At 43.4% G+C, this 20,490-nt stretch overlaps 1 protein-coding gene and 1 long non-coding RNA gene across 16 annotated transcripts in view; one reads left to right on the forward strand and one right to left on the reverse strand.

Annotated features, from left to right (window-relative positions):
• KIAA1210 (KIAA1210 ortholog) overlaps positions 1-3,462 on the forward strand; it is a 90,823-nt gene extending 87,361 nt beyond the window's left edge. For 12 of the 15 annotated variants that reach the window (XM_037908828.2, XM_043522285.1, XM_043522289.1 and 9 more), the window contains one exon: positions 1,963-3,462. In XM_037908828.2, the coding sequence (XP_037764756.1) occupies positions 1,963-2,138 (176 nt within the window). In that variant the 3' untranslated portion in view covers positions 2,139-3,462. The remainder of the gene's footprint in view (positions 1-1,962) is intronic. The other 3 variants (XM_043522283.1, XM_027822575.3, XM_043522290.1) reach the window with 1 other exon arrangement.
• A 3,783-nt stretch (positions 3,463-7,245) lies between these two features.
• Positions 7,246-16,071, reverse strand: LOC122461641. The gene is made up of 2 exons (XR_006283700.1): positions 15,361-16,071; positions 7,246-7,452 (listed from the first exon to the last, which is right to left on the reverse strand). It is a non-coding gene; the product is annotated as an uncharacterized LOC122461641 (long non-coding RNA).
• Positions 16,072-20,490: the final 4,419 nt, after the last annotated feature.

A 20,490-nucleotide genomic window follows, 5' to 3' on the forward strand; every position in this document is an offset into this window, starting at 1 on the left:
CAGGTGCGGCTTGGTGCATGTATAGCACAAGGTAAAATGGGATGATTAGGACAGAGTTCTGAGAAACCAGATCCTGCATTGACAACTGCTCATAGCAAATGTCAGACCTAAAAGGGGACTGCTTATTTAGACCCCCTATTAGCACGATAAGGCTTGTCCTTAAGCCCGTCTCCTCAGATGTGCCCGTTCTCTGTCTACACTCCACCGCCCTTTTTTAATCCTATGCTCTTGAGACTGTCCAAGGCACTTGAGACTGACTTTCAATCAGTACAGAGGAATATGGGTATAATCTTCATAAGTGTCCAAGTCCCTTTTTCAAAAGTGACTTAGGCACTTGGGAGCCTAACTCTCTTTGAGACTTGAGGCCCAGATTTAAAAAAGGTATTTAAGCCTGCTGGAACCTAAATCTTATTAACTATCAATGGGATTTTGGCTCTTACATGCCCAGTTCCCTTTTGAAAAATGAGATGTAGGCTCCTAAATCAGTTAGGTGTGGCACTGCTGAGTGCAGCAGCGCCTGAATACCTTTAAAAATCTGGGCCTACGTCCCTACATTATGTAAGCACTGTTGAAAGAGTTATCCTACATCTGGAGCTTGACCTGGTGCTTATTAGGGGAGCGTTGTCCCTTCCACTATAGTCTGCCCCCTGCAGGGCTACCCCAGGCTGAGGCCCAATGTCCTACTGAGCTGATCCCAGGGACAGGCTTTGCCTACAGGTGTTATCAGGGTGAATGGGCTTTTTTTTTTTATTGGTCTCAACATCAGCAGGATCAAGGCCCCTTGTGCTTAACTTTACTTGTGCCCATAAATAGTTTCCATTCATGCTTGTGTTGAAGCACGGCTGCCTTGCCCCCCGCTTCCTGTATGCCACGCAAAGACTTGTAGATACTTATTAAACATAAGAAAAGGTTTGGCTTTTTCAGGCCCTGATTTATATTTCCAAATGAAATAGTCTGTTGGAGTGAAAGGTGAGTGCCAAATGTCAAATGGCTTGTGAACTGTCCCTCAAGATATTTTAGTTGCTTATGTGTAGGGCTGCATTCTGTCCTGTCTCATGCAACCTGTCAGAAGACATCAGTCTTCGATATTTTCTATAAGATCGCTAAAGTAGGCGTCTTTTAAATAGTAGCTCAGAGCCTTACCAGCAACAGTATCAACATTCCTTAGCATCTGCCGATGTCACCAGGCTTATGATAGGCTGCAGATTTCAAAAACTATATTTGAAAAGAGTATCTAGTCACATTATCCTAGCAACTTCCCTCCCCTCTGGCTAACATGTCCGAGAAGATGTAGTATGGGTTTCATGCATATTTTTTTCCGAATAGCATTTTTATAGTAGAAGTATTTTTGTTGGCAGTAAAGACTGGAAGGTAAATCTCTAGACCATTCAGTGTTGAAGATGCATATCGTTCTCTGCTAGCCCAAGGTAAACTTGGAGTGATTCTTCCCATGCAGCACATGATCATATGGCTGATTCCTAGAGCCACTTGTGCATTACACAATGCAAAATTAGCCTGTGGAATTCCCTGCCACAAGCTATAATTGTGGCCAGGAGTTTTTAGCAGGATCCAGAAAGCGATTGGATACTTATATGAACAACAAGATGATAATCCCTCAGGAATTTTGGAAAAATATACTCATGCGTCAGGGCTTAAGCCCTCCCCTAAATATTGGGAGTTGGGAGAAAGGCTATCCCCATAAGTGCCTATTACAGAGTTTCTGAAACCTTCGCCTGAAGCAGCTGGAACTGGCCATTGTTACAGACTGGGTACTGGTCTCTGGACCACTGGTCAGATCTAGTCTGGCAATTCCTCCTTTTATCTCTGTTGCTTTGTGAAATTGTGTCACTTTCGGTTTTGTTTCGCCTCTAGATGATCTCACTTTAAAGAGCAGGAAAAAAAGTTAGCATAAGTTCTGTCTAACTCTCCTGTGTTCTGATGACTGACTGGCATTGTTCTCAGCAGTTACACTTGGACCTATGGCTCAGGAGTCATCTGTGGTCCCCACCGCTGAAAAGGAAACGAGACAATCCTGTAATCTGCCAATGACACCGTGCAGCTCTGTTGAACCACCCTGGCTGTCCCTGGCCAAGAAAAAAGCCAAAGCTTGGAGTGAAATGCCTCAGATTGTTCAATAGCCAATGACAAGAGTGTCCTCCTCTGTGTTGCCAATAACTGTATTAACTCCATAGAGTAACTTCTTCACTGGGACCATTTGTGGGGGGATGAGATAAAAGCCTTAGAACGTTCATCACAGACTGTAGCTGTGAATGTGTGAAGAAGAAATGCCATTGACGGGTTGACCTGCAGTAACCGCCAGCATTAGGAAACTGAGCATTTTCCATGACAAAATACTATGAAATTCCAATTGACCGATTCATACTGATTACACGTTTGACTAAAAGACAGTGGTGCTCTAAGAGGAGGCGCTTCATGCCTTTGAAGCATTTCCTTTCTAAAAGGGGAGGTTAAAGTACCCTGCACACAATACAGTATTCTGCATGATTTCACTTTGAGCATTGAATTTGTTTGGTGTCACAAAATGGTTTTAGAACTCTGCACTGGAGCATCCAGACTGGCTGTCGCTGATGTAGTAGCATTTATGTCTTTAGGGCAGGTCTGACTGTGCTTCTGATTTTTAACGTATCTGTTTCTTAAATGAAATAAGACACAAGCAGCAAGGCAGATTTAGGGGATTCTTATTTCTTAGGTGGTTAGAGTCATTCTGCCTTGGGCCTTATGCCTTGTATTATACCACCTACTGGACAGGCCCAGAACTGTACTGCCTTTGTGTTCTATTGTAATGTATTTTAAAAAATCAATACCTTCTAAGGACTAGATTCTACTCAGTTACCTCTGTAAATCTGGAATAACTCCACTGACCTTAACGTAGTTTGGAGATGCTGAATTTGGTCCTTATACCTAAGCTGAAATCTTTATAAATTTCTAGCATAGAGCAATTTCTCTTCCTAAGCCTCTTTTGTGAAATGTCCCTGCTAAAGGCAGAGGTGGGGAAGGTTTGACCCACTCTTCTTTTCTGTGAAGAAGGATGCCTGTTTGCCACAAACAGCATCCCACTGTCCATATTCACGGCACTATGGTTTTTAGACTATTTCCTTTACAGTTTAGAGGGGAAAAAAAAGATGCACTCAACATCCACCCTTACCCATCAGTACATAACTGGAAGCTGAAGCTGACCATCTATCTAAAGACACACAGCTGGCAAACAGCTGCTCTTTTAGAGTCCAATTCTGCTGCCACTGAAGTCTGTAGGAGTCTTGTCACTGACTTTTATGGGAGCAGAATCAGATCCTTTAAAAATAAACTTTGTAAAATGACTTAGTGACATCAGTGTCATGACAACCAAACCACTCCTGCCTGTCCATTGCACATTTGCTAAACATTTTCTGTGTACAGCAAATGAAAACATTGAAGTATGACTTGTCTGAGAGAGTGTCTTTCGCAAACAAGTTGGGTAGCATCTTTAATGTGAAACAACATGTTTGACCTTGGAGTAACTCCTTATCTGGACTCCCTCTTGTTGGCTCTGGCCTGAATTTAAATGCGTCCCTACTTCTGAAATCTGTAGCCACTGCTCATGAAGATTGTGCAACTCTTATTCATGTGGCTGAACAGCTTACTCGCACAAATAGTCCCACTTTAAATTAATGGGTCTGCTCTGATGAGTCACTGCTTATCGGAAAAAGTAAAGGTTCCGCAGTCAGTTCGCTAATACAGGCCTGTTTTTCTTCTACTTAGTATCTGTTTTAAGACATGTATCTCCTCCTGCAATGTACTGGAGCACTTGTATGTCTCTAAAGTTTAAAAGTATTATGTAAAAACAAATTTAAACATTATCTACTATGGTTTTCTACAGGTGACATCACATACATGGTTTACGGACCCTCTGTTTAAAATATGCACTTTCCTATATACTGCTATTTCTCTCCTGTTCTTTGCCAGTCTGGATTGCAACCACACACCTAAACTACTGCAAATAACAGCATTTATCTATTCCCTTGTTGCTTTTGTTCTTGATATTGTGTCTCGCATTTTCTGTATGGTATGTATATACGTTTTTGTAATCCTCACCTTTGGAGGTCCCCCTTTTGTATTCTATTCCCATATTTGGTTTACTATTAAATGCTATTGTCATGATGGAATTTTCAGGGTTTGGATGTGTTGTGATTTGTGGAGGGGAGAGACTGGCATTAGGGAAATAGACCTTTAAGAGGAACTGTTTGTGCTGGGTGGGTTGATATACTGTATAGATTCCAGGTTGGGGAAGACTCTACCTACAGGGCTTTGGACTGAGCATCACGGAGGTGAGAGACTGTCTTTAGTCTTCTTTGAAGTCATGGGACAATTGGTGCAGTCTCTCTCCCAATTGGGTATGGGGTTCTTTCAGTGATTCTGAAATAAAGCTCTGGGTTGTGCCTTGCTATGTGGACCTTGAAGTCAGCAGGACCAAGGGGCTGGCACAGTAGCACTGATGACAGGAATGGAGCTTAAGCTCTTGATGAACTGGAATATCAGTAATTATTGTTTTGTTTTTTTAAATTAGTTGACCAGAAGAATTTGGTGATCAGAAAAGACGTTCCCTACTCCTTGCAGCAGAACTGCTGCTGCCTGGACAGGAAGCTATTCTAGAAATCCTTATTATATATATTTTACTGACTCTCCATGAGCAGGATTCTGTAAAGTTCTATAGTCCAGTTTGTTTATAGAAACTGAGCAATAGGCTGCCCCAACAAAATCAAAGTGTATGGGCCTTATGTTAGGCCTACCAGCCTCAATGAACAGTTCCTAATAACAGTCCATTTAAACATCCAGCTGGTTATACTGCAGGCTGCACTTTGGGGTACAGCCCTGGAGCAGGTACCTTTGGCTGTCAAGCCAGGGGATAGAAATGCTGTAGAATGTTTATCTAATATATAACTTTGCAGCATCATTGGCATCTATCTTGCATGTATTGCTGAGTAAAGATGGGAATACTAAACATACCATCCTCCTTAGCTCCAACCTTCAGCAATTGTTTTGCTTCTTCTCTCACATTAAATAGAAAATAAGCAAATCTCCACTGTATGGCATAGTTGACTGCTGCTTTTGGAGGGGAGGTGGTTCAGTAGCAAAGTGCATGAATGTTTTCTCTCAGTTTAGCGTATATCAGCAGATCAGTGCAAACGTATGCATATGTGCATAGTCTCACTGACTCCAGTGGGCCTATGTGCATGCTTAAAGTTGAGCACAGGTGTTTGCAGAATCCAGGGATAGATTGGCTATGCTGTGTTCCCTGCTCCACCACCCTTTTGTGAATTTGGCCCTGCTGCCTATCTTCCCAGGGTCAAGAGTCCCCATGGCCTTGGTTGAACTAGACCATAGTTAGCCTAAATGTGTCCCTTCACATTTACATGAAAGTTCCTATGCACTAAGCTTCGCACACAGCTGATAATGTGGTATCAGCTGAACAAGGCAATCTGAGTGGAATAAATGTACCTTGGGCAGTCTGTGTTAACTTAATGTCTATTATCTCTAGAGTAGATTTATTCATAGTGAGACTTGATGATCCCTTATGAACCTTCATACTCCTGGGCATAGCAAAGCAAAGCAAATGGAGTTTCCTTTCAGACCCTCTTTACAGAGGTGGGCAAACTCCGGGCCACATCTGGCCCACAGGACCGTCCTGCCCAGCCCCTGAGCTCCTGGCCGGGGAGGCTTGCCCCCAGCCCCTCCCCTGCGTTCCATGCCACTGCTCAGTGCAATGCTCTGGGCAGTGGGGCTGCAGAGCTGAGCCTGACCCGGTGCTCTGTGGGGCAGTGTGGCTGCCTGTCCTGGTGCAGCTGCGCTGCCAGCCACTAGTGCTTCACGCAGCACGGTAAGGGGGCAGGGAGCAGTGGGTTGGATAGAGAGCTGGGGAGTTCGGGGGATGGTCAGGGGCGTGGATAGGGGTCGGGGCAGTCAGAGGGCAGGGAACAGGGGGGTTGAATGGGGGCAGGGGTCCCAGGGAGGCAATCAGGAAGGAGAGGAAGGGTTGGATGGGGATGGGGCAGGGGTTCCAGGGGGGGCAGTCAGGAAGGAGAGGGGGGGTTGAATGAGGTGGGGGGTAGTTAGGGAGAAGGGGTGGTTGGATGGGGCAGGTGGGCAGTCAGGAAGGAGGGGGGATTAGATGGGGTGGGAGGGGCAGGGGTCCCAGGGAACAGGGTGGGTTGGATGGGGCAGGGCCATGCCTGGCTGTTTGGGGAGGCACAGCCTCCCCTAACCGGCCCTCCATACGATTTCAGAACCCGATGTGGCCCTCAGGCCAAAAGGTTTGCCCGCCCCTGCTCTTTAGGTTCTCCTGGTGATGGATACAATCCTTTTCTCACTCTCCAAAATGCAAACACCCTGAAATTAGAGCTTATCAAAAAGTTAGTTTTTTGAAGCATTACAAAATTTCAGAGTTTTGTTCCACAGGGTTTGAAATGGATCTATGTTTTCTCCAATACTTTTATTGAAAAATTCATCTAAGATGTTCTAGACATGGTTACCATTTCAAGGACAATTTTGAAAAATATTTAACAAATGTTTTGGAAAAAATTGGGAAAAGTCACTTTTTTGAAAAATAAAATATTTGAACAGTTTGGCAAATCTGTGCGGGGGGGAGAATAATTTTGAAAAAGGTTCTTTTTTCAATTAAAGAGAAGCAAGAAGTTTTAAATGTCCGGCCAGTTCTACCTAAAATATACCAAAGTGAATCTCTAGAAAGTGGCAAAAATAAATGTGAGCTTGAGCAGTTATAGGAAAGAAAAATAAAAACCAAATAAAGTTTTATTCAATGCCAGTTTTAGTTAGTTATACTGGCCCTAGATCTATGCACCATTTGTGAAAACTCAGATCCCCTAAACAATGGTGGTAGCAGAAACAAGGCCTAAAGGCATATTGATTTGTCTCCAAATTCTGACAGTGCTAGTAAGTGGAAAATATGGTTGCTAATCCATTTAAAAGCTCTACCATGTAGGCAGTTTCCTAGGGCAGCAAGATATCAGCAACAATTCAGTGTCTTTTCATTTAGGTGACTGAGGAGTTCAGAGGGATAGACGTGCTTCATCTCTTCTCAGGACATCAGAGAACTGTGGGCCCTGCCAATTTACATGGTATGCTTGTTCAAGGCAGTCATTCAATGACTGGAAGGGCACAGCATGCTGTGTGAAGCTGAAAAGCTGCATAGTACCATGGTTCTGGATGTACATCCTATTGCCATAGAGCACAGAAGCATTAAATGATTTCTCTCAAGTTACATATGAATTAAACATGTTGCTATAAGTGATCTATGGGCTCACAATCTCCAGTAGGTCAAACATCCCCAAATGTCCTATTTAAAACTTCCTCACTGAGGAGCTCTCTTGAACTGGTTCAGGGATTTCCTTAGAGCAGCCTCGGATTCCCAGAGAACTGGAGACTCATGCATTCCTCCTGTGAATGGGAATTTGGAAATAGGGTGAAACTAGAAGTGATGAGGAAGAATTGAAATATTTCCAGAGCCAACTTTATTGGCTAGAAACAAAAAAAAATCAATGGTTTCAGAGTAGCAGCCGTGTTAGTCTGTATTCGCAAAAAGAAAAGGAGTACTTGTGGCACCTTAGAGACTAATAAATTGGTTAGTCTCGAAGGTGGCACAAGTATTCCTTTTCTTTTTGCAAAAAAATCAAAACTGGATATGTTCAAGGCAGTATATTGTTACTTCTAAAAACAAAATATATGATGGATAGAAGGAATTATACAGCTCTTCCTTTGAGGTTTGATGAATCTTTGCAAGACTCTCATGACCCTTCTTCATCACAGTAACTTATTCCCCATTACGAAGTTCCCTTAAGAATCTCCTCATTCATCTCGTACCATGGAGTTATTGCTTTTCTACTGATACTGATGATAACCTTTAAGTACATTCCTTCAAATCTCTCTTGCCTATGATGCCTAAGATGACAGTCTCATGCTTAAAATAAAGCAGATCATACAATAAATTGATTAGATTACAAATCAGTGCATGCCTATACCGAGGCATCTAAACATGGTTCAGTAAAAAAATTTAAAAAAAGGTTCTAAATAAAAGGTCCAGCTAAAGCCAGTCCACAGCAACAAGGATATATACAACAGCCATCAAGCAAAACCCTTCACTGCTCCCAGAGATCAGTTCCCAATTAGTGGGAGGACTGGGAGAGACCAAAAGGTAGCCAGTGGGGAAAATCAAGGGGTGGAGGCCTCCAAAAAGCAGTAAAAACTAGAACAATAGAAATAAGACAAAGACCCAGTGAGGGACAGCAGTGCCCGTCCTTTGCGGGGCATGGCCAGAAAAACCAGAACTCTCCTCAGGTTTCAGAGTAACAGCCTGTGTTAGTCTGTATTCGCAAAAAGAAAAGGAGGACTTGTGGCACCTTAGAGACTAACCAATTTATTTGAGCATGAGCTTTCGTGAGCTACAGCTCACTTCATCGGATGCATACTGTGGAAAATATACATTATACATAGGGCCCAAGAGCAGACTAGCTCCACCTGACTAAGTGTTAGCTAGGACTAGAGGCAGTCACTTTCATATTTAGTACCTAGATTATGAAGGGCTTTACATAATACATCAGAGATTCCCACACTTTCCCTCAGGGCTTTTATTATTATAATAGAGAGATTACCTCTGGGACCACCTCTCCACCTGTTTACGATCAGATAGGCCACCTTCCCCTTGCACTACAGCAATCGCTTACAGGGAAAAATAATATTCGGAGGCTGACATATTTCAGCTATCTTTTAATGCAAATGAGCAGGTGGAAACAAGGAGGAGGAGCCAACATCATATGACCAGCCCATGGTTCATGGAGTACAATTTGTGAGCCAACATATACTAATCCTGGGTGTGATAACTGCACACAGGAGAACTGAGCAACTACTGCAAAAACAGCATTCACCAAAGCTTCTTGGATTGAAAGCCGGAACTATGCACCAGCAGTGCACACAGTACTCTTAACAAGCCTTCCACCAGTATTTTTGCCAGTGGCCCTCTGGTCCCGGGAAACCTTGCAAAAACTCATGAGAGTAGATTTCAGTATTGCCAATGCCAAACATTTAAAAAAAAAAATCATGGGATTAAGAAAATACATCTGGGGTCCGTTTTATTTGTTTTCTGGATTTTGAGGTGCACATTTTCAAGCTTCTCTCTGCAACCATGAAGGCTAGAAGCTTACGTTAAAAAAAGTTGAGAGTCTCAATGTAATCACTTGACTCCAGGAGCGAGGGCTTTAAGAAAACCACCACATATCATGAGATTTGTGATAAAGTCATGAGAGCTAGCTATGTTCCTGAGAGCGTTCATACAGCCATTTTAGTATCTTTGACTTTCCATTTTCTGTGCCCAGCACAATCCTGACTGGGTTTTTGGGCCCTACCTCACTACATATAACGCAATAAGCTTACCTGGGTATTTTTAAAAATTTAAGATTACTTTTCAAATATTTTAATTTTAAATAAACTGCATAGAAGTGCAGAGGGTATGTAACGTTATGGGTAATTAGGGCTGGGGTTTTTACTGACTCATCTGGAAGCCGGTCACTGAAACTCCATGTATATGGCTCAGGCATCTGGCTTTAGGCTACCTACTATGCTGCTGCATGGCAGCAGAGGGTGCTCAAACCTTCCCCAAAGAGCAAGGAAGAATTCCAATGACTATGAGCAGTAGATTCCTTTCAAAATTTGGTTGCATTTATTACAATAAGAAGGCTTTTCTTAATGGAAAGGTAGGTCCAAGAAAGTGGAGGGGCATTTCTGTTTATAACTCTGTGTTTATTTAGGAAGCTACATAAAAAGTGTGGTGAAAGCTACAGCACTTTACAGTGCAAGACACTGCAACCCCTGGTGCTGCTGCAGTTAGAAGCCATTAGGACCAGAGGAGAGTTTCTGTGTGAGTAAACCATCATGCAGAATCTACAGGAAGCTTTATAGGCAAGTTACGTAAAGAGGGATACTGTCAATTGTTAAACTGGTATATAGTTCAGTAAATCAGTCTGTCAACAAGCAGACACACAGTGAGCTGGCCAGTCTATATAGAGAACACATTAAAGTAATGAAATGTGTTTTTATAAGAGCAAGGTTTCAAGTAAGTGAATGGGGAGTGGCTGGCGCAGCCGCCTGTCCCAATTTTCCTAGATGACTCAAACATATTGCAAGACCGCCCTACAGAATGCCAAACAAAGTCTCTGTTTTAAATAGCCGAGGGGGTGGGAAGCACAGTGTCATGCTGCGAGGCTACTGCTCTATAGGACAAATCCTGAAACAAATGGGGGCCTCACTCCAAGGGAGGGAAACAGACCTGCTCCTAAGCAGTGGAGGACATTGTCGCCCTTGTCTACACTAGAAAGTTGTACTGCTTTAACGATACCAGTATCACTGAAACAGTACAACCCCCTTAGTATGGGCAGTTATATAGATATAAAAGTGCTTTATACAGGTATCGTTTTATTCCTATGTCAGTATAAGGCACGTTTATACAAGTATAACTGCTTCTAAATGAGAGATTCTACTGGTATAACTATTAAATCACACCCCTAACTGACATAATTAAACCAGTTCAAAGTTTATGTGTAGACTAGGCCTCACTGAAAATAATTTGTCTATTCAGTTTATTGAAGATAAATGTTCTTTGCATTCTTACATTGTACAAAAAAAAAAATCTATAAATTACATTTAAACGGAAAACAGCAACTTACATTTAACAGACTATACTAGTGCAACTGCAATTGCTTGACAAATATTCTGTGTTTAAAAAAAAAGTCATTTGCAACATGACTCTCAAAGTAGATTCTCCCTTTTATCCATTTCAGAATGGATTTGTTAATGCTACTTAGCTCTTATATAGCACTTTTCATCTGTGGATCTCAAAGCACTTTACAAAAGAAACTAAATATAATCAGCCTTATTTTACAGGGATCTGAGGCACAGAAAGGTGAAGTGACTCACCCAATGTCAGACAAGGGGTCAGTGGCTGAGCCCTTATCTCCTGAGTCCCAGGTCAGTGCCCTATGCACTAGATCACATTGTCTAATTAGATCATCTAAATTGAGCTAATGAATTCAGTTCTGTTCTGCAGAGGCCTCTTTCCAGAACAGAAGAGCGAGGCTGATTGTATACCAGAGCACTGTGGAAAGCTTCTAAATTTAAACATTTCCACCCGCATTTAGATAACTCTCCAATTTACAAAATAACGACAGCAGCAACCTGTGGGAAAGGCGCCAAGTCATGGGGAACTTGTTTGTTTTAATTGTTTGCAGCGACAGCTCTCTGCCGGTTACATCACCAAGCCCAGGTCTGATCTGATGTTTTGGAAGAGAAGTTTATTGTCTGAAGCGCAGTGAGCAGAGTTTTCCTAATGTTTTGAATACATGCTCTTCTGCTGGTGGTGTGAACACTCTGAACAGCCATGCCACGCTGCAGCATATGTAGTCACAAGCAATGGGCAAGTTAACACGTTTTCTGGACAGCTCTTCCAAGGGGGCAGCATTGTACAGGTCAAACTTGGCAGGGTAAAACCATATCAGTTGGCTTCGTTAGCTGCAGAGATACCATGTTTTATTGGTGGAAAGGAGTAAAAAAAGTGACTTGTGTCTCAGCTGGATATAAAAGTGCAAGGGACTGGGCTAGCTGACCTCTCAAGGTTCCTTCCAGTCCTATGAAAGCCTAGGATGCTTCCACATTGCACTTTACCTATATTTAAAGACAGTAGAGTCTTTTCCCCCTTTGAATCATGCCTATTCGAGACCCATAACATACTACAGATTTTAAATTAGAATTCTCCATTGAAATCAATTAGAAGTTCTCATTTTAAATAAAAAATGGCACGATCTGTACCTATGTTAATGGAAGTAATTGATATCTGAGAGTAGACAGTGTGCTTTTTTCAGTCTGAAAAAGTATTTTAATGTGTAAACATCCCTAAGTTTATGTCCACCCTGATAATAAAGGTGACTTTTGCAGCAATAGCTCCTTACTGCATGACAGTCCTAAAACAAGAATTCTGGTTTTAAGGAATATGGTTTGCTGTGATGGAATGATACAACAGAAAGGTAAGTACAGAATACTTAAAATGAAAAAGGAAAAAAGTACTTTATCTACTCATAACAGTTCAATATACCTTCCCACTACCACCAACAAGATCCTGGTTCAGCAAAGCAATTAAGCCCAAGCCAAAGTGAGTTCTCTTATTGGCTGCAATGGGACTATGCACATGGTTAAAGTTAGGCAAGTGTTTAATTATTTTGCTGAATTGGGGCCTGCAGGCCCAGTCCTGCTCACACAGAAGCAAAGGCAAAACATCCAGTGACTTCAGTGGGAGCAGAATTGGGCCCATAGAAAGGACAGTTTAACATTAATTTTCAGAAATAATGGTTGCATTAGTTAATCTGGTAATGCACTTAAGAGCATTACTGAGAATGAAGCATAAAGAAAGTGTTAATCTAAATAGTCAGTTATGTCTGAAGCGCAGAGGCTGACAGTCCTGGACTGGTGGGTACTGCAATATGTTTTTTCCTTTTCCACTTGATCCTATATATAGTGTCTCCTTCCAGCTGCATAGTTTACCTTGATGCTTGTTGAGAAGCATCCTTTCATTCCTAAACCAGTCTTCTGGAAGGGACACTTAAGTTGTATTATCTCAACATCTGATCTTCCTTAAAAATAGGTGTTATACAGATTACTTTTGTAAGTAATTAGGTTTATTCCCCACTACCATCTCTATTATAATGCACAATCCTACCAATGTGAATCTGTTTCACATAGTTTCTAAGGACTCTCAAACATGCATGTCTTCCCGCTCCAATGAGTGCATGGTTCTGCACGGGACATGGCTCAAATAACATGCATTCAATCAATCTAGCATGGAGGTTACAAACTCCAGAATAACTGTAACAAGGTTCATGGTTGCAGCCTTTACTCCAGCCATAAATGAAAGATGTTACGTGCAACCACTGGCTCCTGGGAATCCAGGATTGGTGATGGATCCAATATGGCTCTGAAACTTGGACAGGTCACTCATATCTCCAACAGAACGTACAGTTAAAGCCCTGACCTACTCCCTAGATATTTCCCCCTACACTATTTTAGAGTCATGGCTCTCACTGTGTCTTTTTCTTTGGTAGGGAAAAGGCATCCTATTTTAATGATCTGTTAACACCAACCTTGAGGTTTTGACAAGTATGACTTCAGCCCCAGATATGATGGGATAAGTATTGTTTCTTTAAGTGCAGGTGAAAAAACAGCTAGCCAGAATAGCGCAGTTGCATCCATGCCAGTAAGACTCTTGAAAACGGTATGTTTTGCTTCACAGGCAGACAGATGCTCTGCCACAGAAAGTAAAGGAGATATTTATGCAGCTTCACTTCTGACAGTTTCATGAGGGGGTTGCTACTGCCAGTAACTATCCTGCTGTACTCCCTGGTGTCTTGTAGCATTGTCAATTTATTTACCAGGTTTAATTAAAAAAAAAAAAAAAAAAAAAAAAGAAGATTACAGGCTACCAGCCTTGAACATGCGCTAAATGTAAGGAGCCCAATCTATCCTTGGTGTAAATCCATTGAAGTCCATGGAAATATACCAGGTGTGAATTTGGCCCTTTACGCCCTCCACCCACTCTGTTTGAAGCTTTTCTCCATAATCTTTCATGTAGATTTCTCCTTTTGATGAATGTGTCCTAGTGACAATGTAGGTGGTGGAGGTATATTACCATTGCTAGCTTCTCTTCAGCCAGGATCCTCAAACATCTTTCATGTAAAGCTGAAGTGCTAGGCACCAGTGGAGTGTGTTTGCTCTGAAAGCTTATAAAACAAAAAACCACCCCCACACCGTACTTGTTAGGATTTGCTGACATCTACATGTTTCACAGTGAGAGCTTCTGCGTCTGGCCAGGTAGGCTTGAAATAGCTACACAGTTGGTGCCTTTGAAGGTCCTTGAAGTTCATTTTGTACCGTGGTGCTGCAGTTTCACTGCTTTAGAGGAAGTGTGCACCAATTAGAGATGCAGTGTTGCCTAGCGCCTGGATTACTGGACTGGGGCTTGGAAGACCAGGTAAGATTCGATGCTTGGCTTTGACCTGCTGAGAGACTTTAGGCAATTCATAATTCCTCCTCCCCACCCCGCCTTCACCTTTTGTCTTGCCTATTTAGATAAGTTATTTGGGGTAAAGACTGTCTTACTATGTGTCTGTACAGTGCCTAGCACAAGTCCCTCATTTTGGTGCTACTATAGTAATCCTTTTCTGAGAGAGAAACATTTTTGAGTTATGATAAGCTCCAAACAGGACATACTGTACATTCCATATAAACTTAGTAGAGCAAATGGCTACATTAACCAAGTTCCCATATAGATGTAAGATCCATAATGTAAAGATGCTGCTCTACAAGGGATAATGGGACAGATTCACAGCTGGTGTAATTCCACTGATTTATTCCAGCAGGGGATCAGGCTCCAATACGTTGAACAAAATAAAAGGAAAAAAATTCTCAAACATGAACAACGCCCCTGAAAACTGAAAGTTTGTCTTCCCTGCAATTTCTGTTGCTCCTAACTGGAGTCCCATCCACACACAAAAACTCTTCACTCAAGGGTGGGGGTGATTTAACTCAAATGGGCTGGCCCATCTGGGGAACAGGCTAAAGCTTGTGTTAGCAGCTGATGAATGACTAACTCAACTACTCCTTGTAGCCTTGAGTGTTATTTTTACAGTCTGGCTGCTCTTACTTAAGCTAGGCTAACTGTAGAGGAGTTAATATGTGGCTTCATGGCAGTTAACTCATTTCCCCTACTAAATAAAGTCCACTTTGAACCTCTTTTGCCTCCATCACAAATCCATAAAAATGCACACATGACCAGCGAGGGAGCAGCATTCCCTGGCCACAACCTGTTCCAGTCCCACTCTCTGAACTGCCAGCAGTCTGTTGTGAGGGGGCCCCAACCACTGAATCCCACGGACTGCTCACCAACCTGGCTCTGGGTAGTGACTGATCACTGTTCTTAGCTATGGGTCTCTCACGCACAAGCCCCAGCTGCAGACACTCTGACATCTCTTTTTGGATTGTGGGTCCCACAGTCCAGTCACCTAGACCCTGGAGACAGTGCCACAACCCTCTTGACCCCACTCTATCAGTTGCTTAGACCCATTCCCTCCAGCATCCATGTGGCTGTGTGAGCTCTGGTTTCTTCATTTACACCCTTCTGGGACCCCATGACAGTTAAAGCAAGGGGTATAGGTTTTTAAAGGAATTTCTAAACACACACACTTTGTACTTCGTAAGCACAACAGAATGACAGATTTATGGGAAAAAATGCTTGTAGAAGTGTTGACTCACCACCAGGGTGGCAGGGCACGACATAGCAGCTCTTTCCGCCTCATCATTCCCCGCTGAGGATCACTCCAGCCTGGCAGTTCTTCGCCTCTTCCAGTGACTCTGCCCTCCAGCCAAATCACGTTAGTTCCAAACCCCTTCAGGGTACTCCACTCCCAAGTCCCCATTACACTATATCCAAAGTTCCAGTCCCTTCAGCCCCTCTTCATGGTGGTTCCTAAGATCCACATGTTCTACCTGGTATCTTCAAATGTAGACCACACAAGGAACTATCAGTTCTAGTGCTCCTACTCCCATTCAACTCCCAGTACTTCACCAATCCTTGTCTTGGACTTCCCACAGTGAGAACCCCTCATCTCCTGCCAGCTTGGTACTCCTATGGTCTCAGCTCTGTATTGAGCCCTCTTCCAGGAGGACAGGAGAGCGAATCACCATTTCTTGTAGCCTTCACCTTTTAATGCCAATACTCAGGGTTTTCCCTGCCTCTAGCAGCCTTCCATGACACTCTCAGCTTCCTGGGCTTCTTTTCCAGGTCCCCCACCCTCCTTCATCAGGGCTTCTTGTTGGGACTCGGCTTAATAGCAGCAGAGTCCTTTCTTGCTCTTCTTTCACAGCAGAGCCTCCCAACCTGTTCTGAATCCAAGCTTCCGGCCTCCCTAGCTTTTATCAGCCTTTAGCCCAAGAGAGAAAGCTCCTAGTTATCTCTCCCATGGATCTCCTCTCTGGCCTCAGTTTCCCCTGCTCTATGCTCCTTCCTTTATGAAGGCCCAACTCCTCCCCAGCTGGGTTTAATAACCAATTATGCATAGGTGCTGACTTTTGGTTTTGCCCATGGGTGCTTTTGAAGAAGAGGTGTGCGTGTTTGGGGCAGACACTCTGCCAGTTTTTGGGGGGAGGCAATTATCAGCATAATTATACACTTCTTTCATATTCTAGTTATTGAATATGTGTCTATCATTGGTATCTTTACTATTTTAGTGATTCAATTGTTATGAACTATATAATTACATTCTCATGAATTACAGCATATTAAAATCATTGCAATCACCTAAAAGCTGTCTTCACTGACATCCCAGTTTAAAGACATTATGACTCACTAGCTTTCTGGATGAAACTGTCAGCAATCTTATTTACATCTAGGTTCCCTGGTATTGTTTTGGTGCACATTAAGGACAGCTACATTATTCAGTTACATCTGTCCCATTGATGACTGGAGATAATTTTTAAGTCTTCTGAAGCTGGAGAATGAGTTCAGGATAATATAGGCACAGTGAGAAGGATTTATAAATTTGCAGTATTCTGGAAACATAGTGCTTCCAGAGTACTGGAAATGACTTCAGGAGCTCTTTCTTGCTAGTTAACAGCTAATTTAGGCATCATCATTTTGTATGTAGAGTTAGGATTATATTTTGTCACGTGCATTACTTTGCATTTAACATTGAATTTCATCTGCCATTTTGTTGCTAAGTCACCCCGTTTTGTGAGACCCCTTTGTAATTCTTTGCAGTCTGTTTTGGGCTAACTATCTTGAGTAATTTTGTATCATCTGCAAACTTTGCCACCTCACTGTTTATTCCTTTTGCAGATCATTTATGAATATGTCAAACAGCACTCATCCGTGACCAGTACAAGCCGCTCTGTGACATCACTTTACTTCTCTCCATTCTGAAAATGGACCATTTATTCCTACCCTTTGTTTCCTATCTTTAACTGGAGTGCCTGGGAATGCTTTCAGGATCATCTAATGATTCTTAATTTACTATAATGACAGCCTATTATCTTAATCACCCTGCCTCTGTTTATAAACAGACTTCCTACCCCAAGGCAGAAGTTGTTAGCAGCACAGAACTCATCAGACTCCACACTCAAGATCTGTCTTCTGGGTTCTGAGGGATAGCTCAGTGGTTTGAGCACTGGGAATGCAGGGTTGTGAGTTCAATCCTTGAGGGGGCCATTTAGGGATCTGGGGTGGGAATTGGTCGTTGGACTAGATGACCTCTGAGGTCCTGAATATTCTATGAATATATATATTTTTTCCTGTGGATGCTTGAGCGCCTGAGCACCCACGGAGTCAGCGCCTATGCAATTATGCCTTAGACCCACCAGATGCTACACAGTGGCCTAATTGGGCTCAGGCTCCTATTAACCCAGGGTTAATTAGTGAGGGATTTATACACCCCATGACACAGCTGCACACAATTCACATCCTCAGCTTTCTCACCACTCCTAAGAGTCTTTGGGTTTTAATGTGTCCTTCAGGGAGGCCAAATTGTTCCTGCTTCTACTCCTCCCACTGAGTCTTCTGGTTCTGGCAGTGGTCTGATCCTCCTTGCTAGGGAGCAGCTGGACTCCACTTCCAGCTTTTCTTACTCGAGAGTTTTCCATCCCCCTGTGGGTGGCTGGTCCTAGAGGGTCATTCACAGTCTTTGGTTCTGCCAGTAGCCCTCCCATCCCACCAGCATAGGGCTATTTAAGGTTGATGACTCACTGTAGGCCCTGTTTCCGTTTCCCAGACTCAGGGCTTGTCTACCTGGTGCCACAGACCAGATTATGAGAGTACAAATTTATAGAATGCTCTAACATATGCACTCTAACTGCCCCATATCGAACCCACTGGTGCAAACTAAAAAGTACCTGGGCCACACTGATGGAGTCCTCAGGAGAGAGTTTATCCATAGAAAGGCTTGTTGAAACCATGCTGAAGGAACCCCTAGCAAGTCAGAAAGGCTTCCCAAAGAGTCCCACTATTTTAGATGACAGGGCAGCCCCTGCCACAGGCACCCCCCTGCAGCAGTCTTCAGCACAACCAGTGCACCTGCCTCAGTTTCCCCTTCACTCACCCATAAAAAGGAAGGCAGTCTCTATGTCCTTTCAGAGTCCCATCTTTGGCACACAAATTTATTTGTAGACCCAAAATAATCTACAGAACCCTCATCATAAAACCACTTTTCCTGAAGCACAGCCAAATCACAGCTGATCCCCTGAGGGGGCATGAGAAGCATTTCCCACTCACACTCCTTACAGGCCATCTCCAGCCTCCTTTTCTGGAGGCGTGTTCCTGGGCTCCACTTCCCAGCCCAGCCACCTGAAAGTGCCCAGATGAGCTGTGGGAAAGAAATCATTGTCCAGGGGGCTCAAGTCAGGTGTGCCTCTAGAGTGTTCCACTCACTCGGGCCTCCCTCAGTGCAACTTCCACCGCTGCTCCTGGGATCCGCCCTCCCATATCTACCCACAGGCTTAGCTTCCCTTAACCAAGCTGGTTCTTGCCCTTCTTTCTAGGAGCCTCTGCACAAGCTTTCCTGTAACTCAGCAGGGTTCCTCAGCTCCAGTCAGCCTTCACCAACAGCCCTCTTCACCATTTGTTCTCCCCGTCCCCCTTCTCTAGTGTAGTGTAGCAGTAATAGCCACTACTTTCTCCCTCCAGCAACTCTTACCTGCCTGCTTCCCTTTTTAGATAGCTCAGGTGCCTTTCTTAAACCCAACTGGGAAGCAGTTGAAGAATCCCAGGTGCACTGGAAACACCTCCCCCCCCCCCCCCCCCGCACTCCTTCTTAAAGGGGCCAGTCACCCTGTGACTGGGTCTGTATATCATCGGGCACCCTGCGTCTAGATTAGATTCAGTCTTGGAGAAAAGGCTCTGCCTCTTTTTCCTCAGAGAGTGCCTCAATGGCAGTGTCTGAAGATACTGCTTCAGTGTACAGCTCAAAATAAAGGCAGTATGTCTGGTTGTTTTGGTTAAGACTTCCCAGTTTCATTGGCACTTGTAACTTCTTTGAGGCCAGCCTGGTTTATTTTTCATCTCATAGATATGTAAATGTGTCATTAATTTTAGGCATGCACACTCTGGTATCCTCTGGCCTAACAAGAAATCAGTGTTAGTTTTGACCACATTAATTCACTCCCTGTAGGGGAAATTGAAGCAACCTTTCATATCTCTGCATTAGTCTTAGATCAGGACAGGAAAATTCACTTAATCAGAATGTGAAAATTAAAAAAAGGAAATTCTGTTCTGACACCTAGACTGTGATTTCTTTGGGACACCGACTATCTTCTTACTTGTCCAAACAGTGCCTAGCGCAGTGGGGCTCTGAGCCTTTATTGTAACAATAACAATAATTAATAAATAATGCAAAGCAGTATTTTAAAATGTTTCAAAATCTCCAGTGATATCTGCCGAGCAGCCATTATAGTGATAACTCCAACAAACCAAGCGTCCCAGTAACATGAGCATTTCAGCCAGAAACACAGGGGACAGCAAGAGATTCCCACAGTTCGTGTAGGTACATTCTGTATATTTCTGATTAGGTTTAGTGGGTGGAAATCCGGCATTCTGTGTGTCTCTGGCTCCAGCACTGATCTTCCTCTGCTGATGCAGTCTTGTCAGGCTGGCAAAATGGTTTCTTCCTGTTTCATTAGTTCATATTCAAATTGTTTATAAACAAAAAAACGTTTAAGAGACAATTAGTAGAGAATTAACCCTGCTTACACTGGATTCAGGGACTGGACAATACTTTTTTTTAACTGCATGGCAGGTTTCCTGCAGTGCAATATAAAATATGGAAGAACAAGGATAAAAGGATAGCAGGTTGGAAAGAGCTAGTAATCTTCCATGGCATAGCTAGGTGGTAGCATAGCACAAAAGGTTTTGGTCATAGGCATCACTTCATGGGGGGGAGGGGCATCTCCCCACCCAACCAACTTTCAGCTGGGGAGGATTATTAATAGATTTCTCCTCACCAACGTCTAGCCCCCACCAGGAGGGAGGGAGCAGGAGAGAGACAGCCCTCAGCTCTGTCTCTCTCTCTCTCTCCTTCCCCTATGATCAGCAACCTGTTGGGTGGGTTGGAGGAAGCTGCAGTGTTACTAGGGGCTGCTATGTCTCTCCTGGCTGCTCTCAGCCCTGCCAGCATCTCCACTGACCCTGAGTATAGAGGGAGGGGGCCACCCTGGGAAGGCAGGGGGCTGGGCTGGGTTGATTCCAGAGGAAAGAGCTGTGGTGAGTTCTGCCCTGCCCAGTAACTTCTTTCCTCCAAAGAAGGTTCAGGTACAGGAGAGGGGAACTGGGAGGACCAAGGATCTTGGGGGGCTTTTGGTAGGGTGACCCGACAGGAAGTGTGAAAAATCAGGACAGGG

This window comes from Chelonia mydas, chromosome 9, assembly GCF_015237465.2.
Source record: "Chelonia mydas isolate rCheMyd1 chromosome 9, rCheMyd1.pri.v2, whole genome shotgun sequence".
Classification (NCBI taxonomy): Eukaryota; Metazoa; Chordata; order Testudines; family Cheloniidae; genus Chelonia; species Chelonia mydas.